A 20691-nucleotide genomic window follows, 5' to 3' on the forward strand; every position below is an offset into this window, starting at 1 on the left:
TGGTGGGGTTATGTCCTAAGTAAGTGAGGAAGTAGGGGAAGTTAGTTTGCTTTTTTCATCCACCAGCTTGCTCCACCAAACTCCTTTTGGTCTGAGAAATCTTCATAGGTAAGGAGGAATTCAAGGAAGGAACTGCCCGTGGAAAGGTAGAGGGGTGTGCTTGTAAGGGCTGACATTTATCTGGGAGCTACAGGTTGCTCGGTGCTTTGATGTCACCCCATTTTAATCTTAACAACAACTCTGTAAGGCTGATATTACACTTCTCATTTTACCATAAAGAAAGGAGTTTCAGTAGGGAAAGTCACGTGCTGGAGGTCTCGTAGTAAGAGGCAGACGTGGGGTTTGAATCTAGCCCTGCCTGACATCAAAACCCATGGGTTTAACCACCCTGGAAATTTCATTTCATTCTACGTAGTTTCTTTCTTTTCTGTTTGACCATTGTTCTGCAAAACCCCTGACCCAAAGCTTCACATTTTTGCCCTCTGTTGCAGGGGCTGCTTAGAATTTGGGGTCCAATAGTTATGTTAATCTTAAAATTGCTTAAATGTGTGGGCTAGTGTGGGAGAAGGAAATATAGAAGCAGATACTTTGCATACATTATCTCCTATAATCCTCCCAACAATCTTATCAGAGAAAATGCTGTTCTCCCCACTTTACAGATTAGAAAACTGAGGCTCACAGAGGTTTAGACTTGATGAGGTCAGGTGAAAGCTTTGGGGAGGAGTTAGAACACGGGGGCTGATGCTGCTAATGTGACACCCATTAAAAGACTGTCTTGACTCACCGTAGTTGCACTCTTTGCTTTCCGAATTACTCATCCTTACTCTAATAATATTAGACCCCAAACTGCTATTGTAATGTGGGTATTTTTCTTCTCTTCACATAGGGTGACGTAGAACAACTGAAAGTCTTCCCACCTTCCTGGGAGCTTAAAAGGAATAAGCCAAATAAGGCAACGTGCTCGTTAGAAAATAGATACCAGGATTTTCAAAATGCAGCCGTGAAGGCCATGCTGCTGCTGGTCAGTGATGGAATTTGCTAACCAATTTGGAAAGGTCCTTGGATTCTCACCCATAGAGTGCATCTGCTCACTAAGTGATTAAAAATGTCCATATGAAACCACTGGGGCAGGGGCTTCAGAAACCTGCCTGGTCCAATTGATTCCCTCCTGCAGCTCTTTCCCACCGTACCTACTGGACTGCGAGGAGAAGGGCTTAAAATACAAAATGAAGAGTTGGGTGGGAGTTAGGGCTAGGGCTGCGAGGGAAAAGAATTCAGGTGGTAGTGGTCAACTCTGTGAATGCACTCATTCATTCACTCAAATAAATATTCATGCCATCGCTCAGTAATGTTTCTTGAGTCTCCACTATGTGCCAGGACCCATTCACGGTGTTGAGATTATAGCTATGAACACAGTGGATGATATCTTCCAACAAAGAGTGCTTATGCCAGTAGATAGGAGGGGTGCAGATAGTTTTGAATGATGACTTACATTATTTATTATATAATCACAATGTGTGGCAGTTGTTTCAAATGAGCTACAGGTGTGTATCCTGGGAGGGGGCCGGTCTTCTCCAAGGCTGGGGAAGATTCTGAGTCGAATCCTGGAGGATGAATAAGACTTAACTAGGTGAGGTGTGGGTGGCAGCGGGGAAGAGAAAGCATCCCAGCGCAGAGAACTGATGTGCAAAGATTCAAGGGGGAAGGAAAGAACAGGGTAGTAGTTTCTTCTTCTACCCCTGGGCCCTCCATCCCAGTGTTTGTGACATTTCTATTCCTGCACAGAATGAGCTCTACCCAATGGGAGGCTTAAATCCCATCTGCAGCTCCCAGGGATTCTTACCTAGCTGGGGATCTGTAATCCCTTGGACACTCTGATGGAGACCCAGTAGTTTTATCCCAGGATAGTGCATATAGACATGTAAGCACAAACTTTTCAGAGAACTTCAAGGGTTTCATTAATCCTATAGACCTCTGGCTTCAAAAAGAAGTACAGATGCCTTAGTGTGACATTCATGCCCTTTCGACAGCTCCCGCTTCTTCTCTAGCTGTATCCCTAGCCCCGACGCCAATGAACTGAGCTACTTCTGGGAAGAGGCTCTGTTCTCTCCTACCTCCTGCTTTAGCCTGTGCTCTTGCCTCCGCCTGGGACACTCTCTGCTCCCACCTCCTCTCCTGGGGAACTCTTATTACTGTTTTACGGTTCAGCTCAGCTGTTGCTTCCTCTAAGAATCTTCCCGTAACTCTCTCGGGCTGGGCCAAGGACCCTTCTCAAAAGCTGTCTCCGTTAGAGCGCCGATCACTCTGAATTCTGAATTTTGCCTGTTTAATGGTTTGTGCCGCAGCTACTGGATTGTGAGCTCCTTGAAGCAGGGGCTGTGGTTTTCATTAGACCCCAGTGCCCAGTACCGCTGTGTTCCAGGAGATGTTCTGTCAATACTCCCTGAATAAATTAATGGAGTGCCCCAGCCTTGTCCCCAAAAGGTCACTTCCTAGGCCGGTAGCTTTGATTTCCGTGTGACTCAAACCTGCATGTATGAACCCAGACTCCAGCTGACTTGCAGCCACGGGACTCTGGTTCACAATTATCATTACACTCAGGCCTTCCAGCGCCCGTCCCTGCGAGCAGCAGAAACTACCCGAAAGAGTTACTCACTTCACATAAAGCCCACACTGAGGCGGCAGGCCCTGTGCTGCTTCTAGGATGTTTGCGATTTTACTCTGACTACTGGATCAGGCCCCCTCACTCCACAACCCACTGAATATCCTTACTACTTCTGAGCCGACATTCAGCAAGCACTTCATTTGGGTCATACCAGGCCCAGAGTAGGCTTTTTAAAACTTGGCTACTCAGCGTGAGGTCTGGGGACTAGTATCTCCAGGCATCACCTGGGAGCTGGTTAGAAATGCAGAATCTCTGGCCTACCTTCGACCTACTGAATCAGAATCTAAATTTTAACAAGATCCCAAAGCGATTCTTGAAAAGTACTGGAACACACTGTTTTTCAACTTTGGTTGCACATTAGAATCACTCGGGAGCTTAAAAAAAATTACTAGGCACAACCTCAGACCAATTGAACCAGAATCTTAGGGAGTGCGGCCCAGGCATCAGTAATTTCAAGATGTGTCCAGGTGATCCTAGGGTGCGACCAGGGTCCAGAATCACTGGGAGTGGATGACTCCTCGGCATCAGCAGGTGCATTGCCATCACTGTATCAGTTCTCTAGGAAGTAGGTACTGTCGCTGTCCCATTTCACAGGGCCTCAGGGCTTGTCTCATACCAAAAGTCACAAAGTTGGTAAGTGGAAGAGCTGGGGATTTATATCCAGGCCTGCAGGCTCCATTCCCAGCCCACACTCTTACGAAGCTTTCTAAGCTTTCTATTTCTTGCTGTACTAGCGCTGGAGTTTGTCTCCCAGGTAGGAGTTTTGTTCCTCCAGTTTTACTTGTAATTTATTTAGGAGCAGGCCTTTTACAGCATTAGCCCAGAGTTCTGAAGCCAAGATGCTCCCATCCATTCTCTTTGCTTCCTCCCTTCTCCCAAGATGTAGGTCCCTGCTCCCAAGCACTTGGGCAAAACCGTTTTAATGCAATTTCTGTTTTTTCCTGGTCTTCCTTCTTCCACTCTATCCTGCTTACCCAGCCTCTTAGGCTTACTATCATAGAGACTTGACTGTGCTGTCGGCCCAGTATTAGAAAAATTGACTGCCAAAGAGTGGACCCTTCTGCCCAGCGGATACCCAACCCCTGCCAGTCTCCTTGATCGTGACCCTCTGGTTTCTCCTCTCCCTTTATTGCTCTCCACTATCTGGGATTGATAAAGAGTCCAGGAGTCTGTTTACAACCCTACCACCTACGCAGTGCTTTATGAATTTAGGCATATCCTGTACCCACTCCAGCCTTCAGTTCCTTGACATGTAAAATGAGGGGTAGGTTCCTAGAAAAATGAAACATAGAATTACCACATGATCCAGCATTTCCATTCTTAGGCACATGCCCAAAATAACTTCAAGCAGAGATTCAAGCAGATACACATAAACCAATGTTAATCTTAGCATTATTCACAATAGCCAAATAAACACGTAATTAACAAGATGATTATGGGTGGAGATAAGAGCTATAAGAAAACAAAACAAGCTGAAGGGCGGGGCGGAGGAGAACAGAAGGACCATTTATTATTGGGTGATTAGAGGAATTAGTATTTGAACTGAGATCTGAATAATGAGAAGGAATTCATATTTTTAAAGTCTGCAGGTAGAAGGTTGCAGGCAAATGGATCAGCAAATGCAAAGGCTTAGAGGGAGGAAGCAGCTGAGCAGTTTTGAGGAGCATTTATGTGGGTTGAAAAAGCCAGTGCCATGTCACTGCTCTTTCTGAAATCCTCGAAAGTGCCTCGTGGCCCTAAAGATAAGACCTTGATCACACAGGCTTTCTGTGACCCGGCCCTACCCTACTCTCCAGCCAGGCTTCCGACCCTCAGCCTCGAGGAAATCCTATTCTCTGCGTTCCTCACCTGGAGGACTCGTCAAAACAGATTGCTGGGTCCTACCTCCTAGAGTGTGCAACTCAATAAGCCTAGGGTGGGGCCTGGGAATTTGCATTTCCGTCAAGATCCCAGGAGATGCTGCTACTGCTGGTCTGGACTCCACTGTGAGAATCGCTGCTGGACTCTAAGCTCTGGGTCTGTGTACCTGTGAGCTCTCTCCCTGGAGTGGCCTCTCCCTCTCCCTGCCTCCTTGGCCTGGATAACCTACACTTAGGGTCTGGTTTTTCCCTGACCGCCTCAACACAGAGACGAGTACTCCTTCTGTGTGCATCCTCAGCCCTCTGAGTTGAGGGGTGATATCACAGATCGCAGCCCAGAGGCGTTGCCAGGCTGCTTGCCTACGCCCCCTCCCCTCACCCTGGACTGTGGGCTCATTGAAGGCAGAGACAGTTTCCTACTTCTTGTTGAAACCTCAGCACTTGGTATAATCCCTGGCACTTAGTCTGTGCCCAATAAATTTTGTAAATGAGTTATAATAATTAGAAAGGGCACATAACTTGAATTACTTCTTTAAGAGTCAGTTACACTCTCTGTGGTTTGGGGCCAGAGCCATATTAAGTGGTCCACTTAATATTCATTCTAGCCTCCTTCAACTCATGTAGAAACCCACAGAACTGTCTTTCCAGGTCAGCTCCACCGCCCTTTTTTATTTCTAAGTTTCTGAAAGCAGGGAGCCTGTCTGTATTTCTGTTTCCCCATTTCTCCGTCTCTCGGGAGACCTGTCCCCCAGAATCACCTGGCATCGTTGCCTTCTGTTCAACACCATTTTTTGTGTGTTTCTGGAACACATGTGCTAAAGATACCTTAGGTGCCTCTGACTCATCATGCAACGGGCTTAGTGGTGTGGTAAAGAGCAGTCCAGCCATGAAGCCAGAGAGCAGTTCCAGTCACACTGGATGTTTAATATTGAAGTACTTCCATTCATCTCAGTAAATACGTGCTCCTCTCATCCCCCTCCAGGGCCCACTGTCTGCACCATCCTGGTCACTCCATCCATTTCCCTGGAACCCAGGCTACCCTAGGCCTAGCATCCATCTGGTTAGTCGGCTCCATGCTGCCCTAGTTGTTAAGTATTTTGAATATCGCTCCTGGGCTCAGAAAGGCCTAGACCTAAATCCCAGCTCTTCCACTTGTCACCACCTGTGTGACCTTGGGCAAAGCGCTTCGTCTCTTTGAGCCTCAGCTTCCACATATGCAAAGGGTGGACCACAGTAATAGCTTTGTCCTTGGATCATTATGAGAGGGAGAAAGATGACTCATGCTTAATCCAATGCAAAGGCAGACAGTAATCACTCAACAAATGCTAAATTTCTGCTCTTATTAAAATGACTCTTATGACTATTCCAAGCAAACAAAATCGTGAAGAAACTGTAAAATGTCACCCCTGGGAAGGCCCTTAGAGATGCCCAAGTCCAGGAGTTGCTACTGGGTTGAGGGTGGAAATGTTTATGCCCGAGGAAGGCTGGGTGAGATGCAATTAAGAATGGTGGGGTCTGTGGCGAAAAGGAGAGCATTTGCCTTCGACCTGTAGTCATTGAAATTCTCTATTTTTGAATACCTTGTGGGCTTCAAACAGAACACATCTGTAGGCCAGAAATTCATCCTGTGGAGTGCCAGTTGAAGACCTCTGAGAACCCAACCGTATAATTTCCGGTGGGAAAACTGAGGCCAGAGTTAGGAATGAGTTGCCCAAGTTTAATGAGGACAGGAATCCTGGCCCTTCCAGCCTTCTGTACATTGTCCAGCCTCGTCTGAAGACCCCTTGAAGGAGAGGGGGCCAAGAGTCAAGCTTGTTGCTCAAATTCCTGAATCATAGACCCAGGGTATCCTCTATAAAGTCTAGTTGAGAGGGATTTTTTAAAAATAGCATTTATCACTTTTCTAAAAACAAAATTTATTTTGATTAATTTATTTATTTTAATCATGCCCCCCAAACAAAGTAAAAGAGAAATGCCCCCTAGACGTTCTGGATGTATAATCTCAGACAATCCCTTCGCTTCCTACAGAGCCTGCTTCAAAGGGCCGCCGCAGGGAGTAAAAGGTGAAAATGTTCGTAAAGTTCTTGCACAGAGAGGAAAGCTTAAATGCATTGGAAGGTATTCTGGGCTTTGGGCTGGCAGGAGCTTGCTTAGAATCTGGCCTGCCTGTAAGGCAAACTAAGTTTCCAGGAGGGAGATGATGCGTCAACAACTGTGGTCACGTCACAACACGGACTATCGGTTTGTTTGGTAATTATTTCTGCAACATCCAATCCAGGGGCAAGGCAATAGGGAGGGTCCTGCTGCCACAGAACTGTCCCCAAAGGCCCTGGCTGCAGAAGGTGCCTGGCTTCAGCTCTGCCTAGAGATCCGCGGCCTGCAGGGGCATAGGAACAGCCTCGGTTTTCTCTTTCTGTCCTTTCTTTTTTCCAAACCAAAGGTCAGTTGCCTTTGTCTTCTGCTTCAAAGCATTCCAGGAGAGGCTTCTGTGCTCCTTTCAGGAGAAAAGAAGTAACAGACGAGACAAAGCGAGATACATTCAGAAGTTGCGTCCTATCTTTAACAGCAGAAGGCACTAGAGGCAATATACAGTACATACACACACATACACTAAATAAGGTGAGCCATCATGACAGGTGGAGGGATGCTTTTAGATGCAAAATTGGATTCTCTTAGGCAGGTTCTTTTCCCACCTTGCTGTTGAGAAGAACACAGATTTGTGTGTCCACATTTAAATATTACACCAGCATAGTGCAGTTGATGAGATGCCCACATGTGCATATGCCAGATACTTTCTGCTTATAAGTAAAGGAGCTCTGCTACACACCTCTGGGCAAAAAGGCCTTTGAGTCAAATGCTGGCAATGCCCCTTTCCAGGCCTGGAAAAGGCGGGTCAGGCTATTACACACAGATAGATGATACAATATGTCCTGAACATTAGTAGTTTGAATACTACTTTAGGATTTCTGTAGCATCTGTGTCTCACCTGTGCTCTTACTTAGTCTTGACACTTTAAGAAAAATGGAATAACTTTGGATGAGGAATAGTTTTTAAATGGAAAGATAAACCATAAAAAAAATTAAATTATCTATGGAGATAGAGTAAAGAGGGTGGACAGGACAGGGTGTCTAGACTTCTTCGAATATACTTTGTGGAATTTTTGACTTTAGAACACTGTAAATAGTTTACATAATTAAAAAATAAAGTTATATTAAAAACAATCCCTAAAAATCAAGCTTAAATGTAAATAAATACACCTCAATGTGATTTTATTCCACTTGACTTTAAAACAGTAATTTGGGGCTTCCCTGGTGGTGCAGTGGTTGAGAGTCCACCTGCCGATGCAGGGGACACGGGTTCGTGCCCCGGTCCGGGAAGATCCCACATGCCTCAGAGCGGCTGGGCCTATGAGCCATGGCCGCTGAGCCTGCACGTCCGGAGCCTGTGCTCCGCAACGGGAGAGGCCACAACAGTGAGAGGCCCGCGTACCGCAAAAAAACAAAACAAAACAAAATAAAACAGTAATCTGAATATACACCCAAGTGAGAGGTTAAAACAAAATCTGAAACTGATTTCAGTAATCATATTATAGGTGGTCGTATAAGTATGCTTATTCTAAAACGTGTGTATTGTGGGACAGAGAAAATGAGTAATTATGTTGGTGTCACTAAACTTGGATTTTTGGCATGTCAGAAAGGAAATACAAATGTGAGATTTATGGTTTATGAGAAAAACCTGCAGCGCTTATTTGAGCCAGAGATACCAGTAGAAAATCGTGATATATTTTTTTGTCTTAAAATAAAATTTCCTAGGTCTGTATATTAAAAAGTCCTAGAAACAATGACTGACTAATCTAGCAGGGATGAGCAACCTTGGCACTCATTAAAAGGAACCAGTGCTGTCTGGAGAAATGGCTGATTCCAGGTCTGGGGCAGTCAGGAAATTTGTAAGTTGAGCTTGGAATATCTGGACATAGCAGAAAGCAAGAAAGTCGTCAGAGGCTTCTAGGGTCATTTCACAGGACTCAGGAACCAATTGAATAGACTCTCCTGGCTAGAGGTGAAACAATTTTAGCATTAGTAAGGATAATAGTAGCAATTAAGGGCTTCCCGGGTGGCGCAGTGGTTAAGAATCTGCCTGCCAATGCAGGGAACACGGGTTCGAGCCTTGGTCCTGGAAGATCCCACATGCTGCGGAGCAACTAAGCCCCGGGCGCCACAACTACTGAGCCCGTGAGCCACAACTACTGAAGCCCTTGCTCTTAGAGCCCAAGCTCTGCAACAAGAGAAGCACCACAATGAGAAGCCCGTGCACCACAACGAAGATCCAACTCAGCCAAAAAAATAATAAAAATAGAAAATAATAATAAATTTTATTTAAAAAATAACAAAGCACATCAAATATATTTAAATCTATGAATTCATCGTAAGTATAAAAAAATTCAGTAGTACTTTCAAAGAATATTAGTACACCAACTCATTGTTATTTAAACTAGTAAATAAAGGGAAAGGATCAAGTATTTATTCTGCCTTTTCTTTACTAATGGTGCCTCGAGTTTCCCAAATAGTTGATGAGGGGATCTTTCTCTATAGGAGTATTCCAGCTAATACATCAAAATAAATGATGGATTAGAACAGCACAATTTTTGCAACCCCTAATAAATTAGGCAAAGATCTTCAGTCTCAGCTAGCGTCACAAGAAAAGAAAAAAATCATACATTATTAACCTTCTGGTGGAATTTCTTTTGAGCTTAAATCTGATTAAACTTCTAGATCTAGCCATCACTTAACAGGAAATAGAGAGCACAGAGAAATGCTCTCAATGTAATCAGGAAAATACAGATTATGGGAAATTCCACTAGACAAACAAGCAAGTTTCTTATCAAAAATAGAGAAGAAAGAGAAATGGAATGCATGTATGTATATGTGTGTGCGTGGTGGGGGGAACTTATAGAGAAGAGGATACTGAAGGAGAAGCATCAGTCAGCCACAATGAATGAGCCTTATTGGTATCCCAGTTCAAACAAACAAATAAACAAAAAACAAACACTTAAGACAGTTGGGGAAAAGTGGACATTGACTGGATATTTGATGATACTAAGGAATTATTGTTAATTTTGTCTAGTGTGATAACGATATCACCATTATACTAAAAAAAAACAAAGCAATTTAGAGATACATCCTGCAGTATTTACAACTGGAATAATACAATGTCTTGGATTTGCTTCAGAATCATTTAGGAGTGTGGCAAGCGGGTCAGAGTAAGACCAAAAGCATCAACTATGTGTTGATAATTGTTGAACTTAGAAATGGGTACACAGGAGAAATGGGTACTTTATGCTAATCTTTACTTTTGAATATGTTTGAAATTGTCTATAGTAAAAAGTTGTTCAAACGTGAATCACCTCTTTACCTAACAAATTTCCTTAAAGAGGACATTTTAGAAAGGAAAAATTAGTGTCACATGCCAATAATGGAAGATAACTATAAAAATAAATACAATGAAGGCAAAGCAGCATTACTAAATACTAGTTGTCCATGCCTCTGAATCTGAAGGTACTTTCTCATTGTTGAAAAGTAAGTCCTAAGAGATGTGTTCAAGACATTTTCAGAAAATCAAAATATGGAGATTTACTTCTGGAGGTAACCTAATAGCTAGGAAGGCAAGTCATAAAAGGAATACTTTCTCATCATACATGACCATGTACTCTGAGGTTATTTAATACTTCATCTGCCTGGTTACCACCTAAAACCTTCTGTGGCGGGGGAGGGGGGGTGTGCCACCAGGGTTCCAAGGAACCTTACTTTGATAAATAATGATATAGTGTCATTGGCTTTTAAAATTGGGCAGAATAATGGCAGTGCTCTCATTTCATTGCATGGAGCATATTCCTCCATCACTAACTGTTCCATTTCTCCTCCATTCTTCCATCACTAACTATGTTCTCTGGTCTTCAGCCTTTTTTGTGTGTGTACCCAACTCTTTCAATATGTGGTCTTTGCACACACTGAATCCTCTTACCACTCTGAAACTCAGTTTCCAAATCTGCAAAATTCAGACAATGATAGTTCCTTTCCCATAGAGTTGTTGAGAAGGATTAAATGAGATAATGCTTTTTTTAAAAATTGAAGTATATAGTTGATTTATGATATTGTGTTAGTTTCTGGTGTACAGCAAAGTGATTCAATTATATATATATATATATATATATATACAATAATTCAGTTATATATATATAATAGATTACGTATATATAAATATATTAATTACATTTATGATGTAATTAAGATGTTATGGAAAATGCCAAATGAACTTTTTTGGCCAACCCAATATAATATATATATATATATGGTCTTTTTCATTCTCTTCCATTATGGTTTATTACAGGATATTGAATATGGTTCCCTGTGCTGTACAGTAGGACCTTGTTGTTTAATCTATTTTATTCATAGTAGTTTGTATCTGCTGATCTCAAACTCCTAATTTATCCCTCTCCCCCTTTCCCCTTTGGTAACCATAAGTTTGTTTTCTATGTCTGTGAGTCTGTTTCTGTTTTGTAAATAAGTTCATTTGTATCATATTTTAGATTCCACATATGAGTGATGATATATGATATTTGTCTTTCTCTTTCTGACTTGCTTCACTTAGTGTGATAATCTCTAGGTCCATCCATGTTGCTGCAAATGGCATTATTTCATTATTTTTTATGGCTGAGTACTATTCCATTTTATATATATACCACATCTTCTTTATCCATTTATCTGTTGATGGACATTGAGGTTGTTTCCATGTCTTGGCTATTGTACATAGTGCTGCTATGAACATAGGGGTGCATGTATCTTTTCGAATTATAGTTTTGTCTGGGTATATGCCCAGGAGTGGGATTGCTGGATCATATGGCAACTCTGTTTTTAACTTTTTGAGGAACCTCTGTAATGTTTTCCATAGTGGCTGCACCAATTTACATTCCCACCAACAGTGTAGGAGGATTCCCTTTTCTCCACACTCTCTCCAGAATTTATTATTTGTAGACTTTTTAATGATGGCCATTCTGATTGGTGTGAGGTGACACCTCATTGTAGTTCTGATTTGCATTTCTCTAATAATTAGCGACATTGAGCATCTTTTCATGCGCCTGTTGGCCATCTGGATGTCTTCTTTGGAGAAATGTCTATTTAGGTCTCTGCCCTAAATGAGATAACGTTTATCAAAGGTTTAACACAAATGGTGACTAGAACATAGAACATAGTAACACTCGATAAGTGCAGTTATTATTATCTGAGACAGCAATGAATGTATTTGTCTTATAGACTCTTGGGAACTACACAACCAGGAAGGAGGACTCCTGGTTTATCCATGTTGGTCCAGGGGCATTTGGAGCAGTTTATATCAATATTCTAGAAGAGAAATGGATATTAAACAGAGAAGGTGGGATTCAGATTAAACATAAAGTAGAACTTTCAAGAAGTGGGATTAGTAAGCCCTGAGTAATAGAATCATTTTTTCTCCTTAAAAGTCTGTACGAAAAAATACAGAATCTTGTAATTTGAATAGTTTAGCATGATCCTGTTTAAGGGCACAAAGACAGATGAATTGGTCTCATTATCATATTTCCCATTATCTCAGTAATTATTTGAATCATTTACTGTTCACTGGACTTTTGGAAATGGGTACAGACTGTCAAGTACCCTGGTGTCCCTTGATGATGGTGGATAATGATTAGCCATATTATACTCAGAGAATTTATGGACAGAGAGAGTAAGGGGTTTACCTCAACACAGTCATGTTAGTGAGGTGGGATTTGAACTGCCTCAGGAGGAGGGGCAGCTATTTCTCTGAGCTGGTGGTACTGCCTTTTTGCATCATCAGAGAGAAGGACGTATAAGAATCTCTTTAGCTCCTGCTCTAGAGTACCTGGGTTTGCAAATCCTGGAATCCCTTCTCCCTGGTCTCCCTTTTTCTAATGAAAGAACAATGCCGTTCAGGTAAAGAAGTACTCTCTAGACTTGGCCAGCAAATTGATTTTAATTGGAATGCCAACTCCAACCACTTAGTGGTGGCTATCTAAAGAATGTGTGGAGAAGGATTCTGAGGTCTTGTCTCAGAAAGAGTGCTGACACCGGCGTAGCACAGAGGATAGGCAGTGATCGTGCCACATGCTTGTATTCATTAACCAGCATACTGAAAGGTCTCAGCATGGTGACTGATTGCACCTGGTAAAACAGAGAGCAATATCCTATGGGAATGAGAACAAGGTGGTTACGCATTGATAAAGTGATGGAGGAACTGGAGTTTGAGTCGCATTGGAGAAGCCAGACCTAAGGTCCATTTACACACATGGTATTTGATTTTTATAGAATTTCATGTGACTGAATAGGAGACTGAGGCATAGACAAGTGAAGTCACTCTTCCAAGATCACACAATTAGGAAATAGCCGAGCTGAGATTTGAACACAGGCAGGCAGTCTGGCTTCGAGGCCCTGAATTTATCACCCAAGACTCCCAACTTAGAAGTCTAAACACTGTGTGCTTCTCGGTAGGTGCCTCCTTTGGTATCTGACAGTTTTCACAGTGTGCCACCCTGGGGTGCCTGGTATCCCAAGATCCCCTATCCACCACGAAAAACCAGAAACTGTATTTTGTACAGACTTCCTTTGCTCTTATAGAATCACCTTGGGCAAGTCACTTGACCATCCTACACCTCAACTTCCTCACCTTTAAAATGCAATAGCAACAGCTTCCCCTCCCACCTTACCTGGCTGCTGGTCAGGTTCAAAAGAGACAATATTGTGCAAATGGAAACTTTATCAACATTCTAAGAACTTAGAACAGGAACATGCTGGGAAATGTTGATTGATCTGGTGGGGGTAGGATCCCATCTACCTCTCCCCCGGCATGTGACTCAATTCAGACCACAATGTCATGACTAAGGATGGTGTCAAATATCAAGGGCTACTTAAAGAGCCAGTTCTCAATGGCATTTCAAATGACAGCAACTTCAGGGTGGGAAATAGTGCCTGAGAGTGATGGGAGAGTGGGGAATTTGGGGCAGGAGGGAGAGAAGGGAACACATCTGGGCCTAGCCTCCACTTTCCTTCACCTCCAAGCTCCCCAGCCCTTACCTCCACCTGCTGGCTGGGCAACCCACATCAAGAAGCCAGCAAATGCATCTCTAGCTGTTGACCAGAAGGGGTCACTGCAGAGCGAGCAGTGCTCTCACGCGCTCACACAAGCAGACACGCAAATATCCAAATACCCAAAAATCCAAATGTAGATACACTTCTGGAAGGATGCTCGGTGACTCCAGAGTCCTCTCTGCCTTCCTCACCCCCTTTCTCTCCTCTTCCCCTCCTGTTGCCTTTCAGCGAGCTTCGGAAGTTCACATTGGTGCCCTGGTCCCTTTGGTCCCCATCGCTATCACCATCAGCAAGAAGTTTATTCCCACTGTGGCCAAGACCCAGTGCCAGGTGCTGGGAGGCCTTTAAGACTTGGCGAAGCCTCCTTCCAGGAATGCGAAGTCTGGGGAGTGGGAGTAGCAACTCTGCTGAGATTAAAGGACTCCAAGGGAGAGATGGGCTGAGGGGTCCCGTGTCTCTTTTCCTTAATGAAAACCCTGGGCGTGAAGGAGAGAGATTCTGCCCAGACCCTCTGCGTCTGGGTTTTATTGTGATTCTGAACTTCCACTTTCTGGGATTAGGGCTGGACTGGGAAGGGGTAGCAGATGGGGAGACAGACAGAAGAGTATCCCCCTATAATCTTCTGATGTCCCCCTCAAAACCCACCCCCCAAAGCTTTCCTGTCCAAAACGGACTCCTCTCCCGAGACAAGCTGTCTTAAGGAAAAGCGGCTGCAGCAGAGTTCCGCAGGAGTGGATGGGGTGGGGTGGGGTGTGGGCACTCTTTCCTTTGCATGGGTTTGGCAGCAGGACGTTGGGCTGGCTGGCAGTGAGGCACAAAAGAGATAGCCCTTAGAGCCGCGTGCACAGATGCAACGCTGCACCCCTCTGCGGGCGGGGCCGGCTCGGCAGATGGCGAGAGGCCGAATTGTTGACGGATGGTCCATCAAACGGCACTTTCTGGGTGGTGGGGATCTCGCAGCACCCAGGCGCAAAGAGGAATTCCGAAGACGTCCCCCGTCCCCTTGCTGCTGTAGACAGCCCCTCCCAGAAGTGAGGCGGTGGCGGAGGGGCGGGGCAGGTTGGCGGGGGGCGGATAGATTAAGTTTTTTTTCTCCCTTGATAGAAGATCTTCTTCAAGACTCGTGAAGGGGTTGGGAAGGGAGGCGGCGGGCCCAGAGAGCACGCAGGAGAGGGTAGGGGGAAGGCCCGCGGCGGAGGGGGAGGCGAGGGGGCTGGGAAGCAGGATCTCACGCCCGGTTCAGTTCGGGGTGCCGCGAGTGCTTTTCTCAGGGGTCAGCGCTGCAACTCCGTAGCCGCCGGGCCCCGGTGACGGGCGCGCGCCCCGCCCTTTCTCCTCCCTCGACCTGCGGGCTTTTGTTATGCAGATGGCGGCTGGAGGCTGAGGAGGCGGAGGGAGTTGGTGGGGCGGAGGAGAGGCGGAGAGGGGGGAGGAAAGTGCGGCTCGCGCGACCAGCCTCCTTTTCCAACGTCACATTGTGAGAGAGACAAAACCCGGGCGCTCCGGGGCTCACACGCGCACGCACACACGGACGACCCCGTCGCCTCTTCTCTCCGGCGCTGCCGAGAAAGCCAGCCCAACGTTCCCTTCCTGGGGCGCGGAGGCTCTGCAAGCTCAGAGCGCAGCCCAGAGCCGACCCAGAAGGCGGAGAGAACCGGCGCACAAGCCTTCTCCCTCCCCTGCCGGCCCGGACTGAGGCGCCCATCCCCCGCCCTGAACCCCTGTCTCTCCCACCCCACCCTTCTCGGTCTCACACGGACAGAGAGCGGGGCCGGGTGTGCCCCCGTCCGGAAGCCTCGTTTCAGCACTTCGGACAGCGCCCGGGAGCCCCGGGCCCTTTTGGTTGGCCATGGCGAGCGTTCAACAAGGAGAGAAACAGCTTTTTGAGAAGTTCTGGCGAGGAACCTTTAAAGCCGTGGCCACCCCGCGTCCCGAGAGCATCATTGTCGCCAGTATCACGGCCCGCAAGCCGCTGCCAAGGTAATGACCTCCTGCTTAAGAGGGGAGACCCTGATGGTCCCCCTTTCTGGCCTGTGCCCCAGAGCCCTGCGGGGTGGAGGCAGGCAGCTGGGCCAGAGCCCCTGTCTTTTCCCGTCACTACTCTGCATCTCCCACTGGAACATGGGAGAACGAATTGCTTGTGTGAGGTGGCAGCTGGTGGGGAGGGACGGGGAGTCTTTAAGGGGAGCAACGCTCAGCCGGCTGACCTGGCAGCCGCTGTTTGAAAGGTCTTGCTGTCTTTGGGTGGGCGGTGGAGGTGGGAGATGACTGAGAAACTTTTCTTGATATCCCAGGGCTCCGAGGACAGGGGGTGAAGGAATGGTGGATTTGAGGCAGTTAGAGGTGTTGTACAAGAAGAGATGAGGATTGAACTAGCTCAAGCCTTGTTCAGAGACAGCGGCACATTTCCGTGCTCAGCTCAGAAACTAGTGAGCTCTGACTGTTTTGACAAAAGCCCATATGCTATTCCCTCAAATACACCCTAAACAGCGCCCTCCTCCACACCTTCCTGGCGGCGGCTGCTGAACTATCTGGTCTCCAGCACGCAGAACCAGGAGTCTGAGCTCAAGAGTCAGGGAGGAGCCTTCCAAGAGCGTGAAGATGGTCTCAGAAGAGTTTTATTTGGTTTTTCAAAAAGAATCTGATTGCTTTGAACTCAGGCATAAGAACCGATCCTTGGGTGGTGGTATAGAAATAGTGTGATGGAGGGGGGATGAGGGAAGAAATGAAAGAAAGGCAGAAAGAGGGAGAAGAAGATGTGGGGTGAAACTGAGAGGAGGTTGGGGGGAACAGAAGCATTCCAATACAGAGAAGACCCAATTGTTTTCATAAATCATTCAATTTAGAGGAGTTCGAGAACGAAAGGAAGAAACCTGTGCCCTCCGTCAGGGAAAATCAAGGCTGAATGAAAACTCTTCTTTTGCTGGTGTTGGATGAGTAGTTGGGTGGGAGAAAAAGAAAGAAGTGGACCAGCGGAGACCACTTGGAGGATTTATTAATCCTGGCAGGCTGCATTAGGGAGTAGGTTGAAAACATGTCTGGGAAAGCGCTTCGGACAGAATGCCTGTTGTGGCACAGCTGCATCTGAACTTTCCAGTGGGTGTGGGGTGGAGGACCAATGGGGGAGTTATATTTTAAGAATCAAACTCAGACTGGAGAACTTTTCATAGTCTGATAGAGACCTGGCTCATACAGGTCTTTAAGAAAAACGGGTACCCCATGTTGGGAATGGGTGAACTAGAAACATGACGGGCCAGCAGGATGTAGCAGGCGGCAAGTGGCAGCAGCAGCAGCCAGGATTTGTGGCTGGGATGAGGGGACATCCTGTGACACAGGCTGGAGAAGGGGAACAGTAACACCAAATGCCACCAAAAGCTGGTGTTGCTCTGCTTGGAAGGAGGTTCTTTGTAGAGAGCTTTGACATCAGTGGTTTTATCTTCCTGGGTTTCTGCCATCCATTCCACCTTCGGAGTGCACCTCCTGTTGGCAAATCAGGTGCTGCATTGGCCAAAGAATATGCCCTTGTAGAAGGGACTAGAGGAAATTTCATTGGAAACTAGAAGTGTGGCAGTTGGTCCCGAGTATTCCATGTATTTCAGGGGTGCAGGGAGAGGAGAGCAGATTCCTGGTGGTATTTTAATTCAGATAAGCATACCTGATGGCCACCTTGCTTGGTAACTTCACCTTTTGCCTGTCAGTCTGTTCCTGTCATGCCTTTTTTCCTGGTCATCCTCTCAGTCATATGAATTGCTCACAAGGTCTCCCACCCCGCATGCTTCTGCAGCTTTGTGCAAATCCTGATTTAATCCATACGAGACTCATAATAGCCAACCCTCCCCACCCAGGCATCATTTCACTCCTGGTGTCTTTTAACGTCCTGAGTCTCCTTCCCCCTGAAAACCACTCCCGAGGTGGAAGTCTGAGCATTTAGTCCCTAATTTATGTTGTGCTGAAAGGATCCTCTTTACTCTTTAATACTTCTGTGACAGGCGTGGCCTCTCTGTAGGATAGATTCCACTTTGTGTTTAAGTCTTCAGGAGGGGAGGCTGGGTTGGAGTTGTCTTTTAACAGACTGGCTGTAAAGCCTGAAACATCCACATTTGCACCCACGCCAGCCACATCCAGCGATGGTCAATTTCTACCTCCTTTTTAAGGTTCTATGCTTACTTAAGGGTGAAAGTACCATGTTTCTAAAGCAGAGTTCTTAGGAAGGAAAGGGACAGAGGCATGAGCTTAGCATCAGCAGCTTCCTCTACAGGCAGTCTGGGGACTTGGTCTCATCAGAAATGTTGTCTAGTTCCATGAATGAGGCCCAGCTCACAGTCAGCGGATCTGCCCAAGTAGCTGTCTACAGGGAGATGGGGGAGGGGGAGGAGGAACCACCAGCCAGTCCTGTTGGTTGCACACTTAATACTTGTTTATGGATGAGGGCTACTACCCGCTGAGTGAACTTCCCCAGGATATTTTAAGTCTGTTTCTGAAGATAATTTAGTACCAGGATAGAAGCTTACATTCAATTCTTTGATTTCATAGCAATATGCATACATCATACAACCTTACTCCAAGCAAAGCATCCCCTGGTCCCTCCCTCTCCGCCTCTGTGAGGCATACTTGATGAGGCAATATCTTTATAATGTATCAAGTTGCGAGCAGATGTCTGACTCAAATGTCCGAACGGTGTAGCAGTGTGGGAGGCGGTGCTTAAGGGCTCAGAGCTGAGCTTCGGCCCGAACCCCAGTACCTGGTTCTGCTGTTTAGCGGAGTGCCTTAGGCAAGTGGCTCTACCTTGCTGAGCCTGTTCTGTCAGCTTGAAAATAGAAACAATAATGGTAGCTGTCTCAGGCAGTGAGTTAGGAGGACTGAGTCAGGTGAAGCACTTCCCACAGTGCGAGGGACAGAGTGATTGTTTAAAACAAACAGCTCAGAGCTCTAATGGCCAAAGGAAATCTACAGTTCCTTCCAGTATTGTGTTTTTCCTGCCTACCCATTTCTCACCCTGGTAATGCTGACCATAAAAATTGTGAGATTTCAGCTCCTGACAGGCGACAGGAGGTGAGGTGGGTGGGATGAGAGCAGTCCCATATTTTCCTCCCTAAGGTCCTATATTTCCTTCCCTGAGGGGAGGTTAGCTGCTTTGTGATCTGATGCTTTCAGTTAGGGGGTGGAGGGCTGGTGAAGAATTGTCTGGATTCAGAATGGATTGGTGCGACATCCCTATGGAAGATTATTCTGTTTTGTGTAGGGATGACCAAGCACTGCCAGTCTAGCCAAGGCTCAAATTCCTTGAAAACCATAGTTTTAATCCCTAGCCCATCAACTCTAGAGTGACAATATAATTTGTAGTTCATATCAAGAGTGAAAAGGGTTACCTGTGGGTGGTTATTCCAGGATGGAAGCTCTAATGGGAAGTATCCCAGGCAAACCTCACCCTGTACCAGCTGGAAGAGAGCTAGCATGAATCAATAAGATACTTGGAGTGTACGAGACCCCCTCTTTTGTTCCTGCCAAAGAAGTATAGTCGTTTTCCTGGCATTAAGTCATTCTCTTTTTTAATTGCTTAGTCCAGAAAAGTTTTCACCTGAGAAGTTTAGGCTGAAAGTGGGAAACCTAGTGTCGGAGGCCAACTCAAACTGTAATATTCAGATCAACAAAGAGTAGTTGAGGACGTAATGAACACGTAACTATCATTTGTAATTAGTATCTCAGTTGTTTGTAGTTACAGGAGTGTTTGTAAAGGGCTAGAGAGGTGGCCCGCTTAAGTAGACTATGCATTCCCTTTACCATTCTTTGGGCAAGCTATTAATTTTCTTCGAAAATCCTTTCCATGCAGAATAGTCCAGAAGCAGACTTCAGCCCAGTCCCTGTCTAAAGGATCATAAATTCCAAACGATTGGAGATTTTACTGCATAAAGGGAAAGACGGCCAAATTGTAAGGCAGGGAAAATGCCTTTGAACCACTTAATTCAAGTCTCCCCTTCGTGCCAAGAGATCAGTTAGCACATTTGTGCTGACTCTGTCTCTAGGAGCAGAGTGAGGGGCTGTTGGGAGGCGATGTCCTGTGGTTAAGAGCCAGGAGACGAGGGTCAGGGAAAATGCTTGCCCTGGCGATGAATGAACATTTTCTCTGGAAAGGGAGTGTTACTGTTTGGGTCAAACCTTTCTCCTTCTGAAAGGTGAAATTGGTTGAATGGTGTACAGGGTCAATGAGGGGATCGTTTCTGACACTGCCATGTTCACCTGGCAACTGTGCTGTCTTAGAGACCCGAGCTGTGGTAGATGTTCAGTGAAAGTTGGATGCATTAATTGAATGAGTACACATGGTCCAGATCCAGTATGAGATTAGCCCTCTCCCAGCCCCACCCCGGTCCTGACAATCTGAGGATGCTGGTCGGTGCAACCCGGGAGGCTGGGAGACACACACACACTGCAAATAGATTTGACTCTCACTAGTGTCAGGATGAAGCTCTCTAGATATAGATGTCTGTGTGGCTGGGTGAGTGAACATGTCGGCTTGTCCGGGGGCAGGAGGTCGAACTTAATGTCACTTGGAAGTGCTTTCCAGGCCCGTGTCAGTCTCCGTTAACTCCACCCCGACTCCAGGCCACCAAAATGGGACCACGTCCCTAAAAGCCTACCTCGTCTAAATGAGGATGGAAGCCTGGGTCAGGTGCCTTCTGCTCCACGGCGCCTCAGTCATCCCACAGGGGCACAGTACATTTTTAAAAATATCGTTTCTTTCAGAGTGGCTGGACTTACCTTCCTGCAAAGTGGAAGAGTTCGCAGGGGCTTAACAAAACCGGAGTTCTGTAATTGCTTGTTAGTAAGACTTTCTCTGAGGTGCGAGAGAATATTTCTGGGGTAGAAGAGGTAGAATGGTGAAGAGCTTGGGCTCTGAAGTCAGATGGACCCAGGCTGACATTCTGCTGGGCTACTTCCCAGCTCTGGAATCTGTTAGTCACTTCACCTCTCTACGCTTCACTTTCCCCATCGGTGAAATATTCATCTCACGGAGTTGTAGTGAGATTATTCT

General features: G+C 45.9%; 2 protein-coding genes across 2 annotated transcripts in view; both read left to right on the plus strand.

Moving 5' to 3' along the window:
* Positions 1-20691, plus strand: part of SUDS3 (SDS3 homolog, SIN3A corepressor complex component) — a 597049-nt gene that overhangs the window by 467528 nt on the left and 108830 nt on the right. The window lies entirely within an intron of this gene.
* SRRM4 (serine/arginine repetitive matrix 4) overlaps positions 15223-20691 on the plus strand; it is a 162802-nt gene continuing 157333 nt past the window's right edge. The window contains exon 1 of the mRNA XM_079942604.1: positions 15223-15641. Coding sequence (XP_079798730.1) covers positions 15511-15641 — 131 coding nt within the window. The 5' untranslated portion in view covers positions 15223-15510. The remainder of the gene's footprint in view (positions 15642-20691) is intronic.

This window comes from Stenella coeruleoalba, assembly GCF_951394435.1.
Source record: "Stenella coeruleoalba genome assembly, chromosome: 14".
NCBI lineage: Eukaryota > Metazoa > Chordata > Mammalia > Artiodactyla > Delphinidae > Stenella > Stenella coeruleoalba.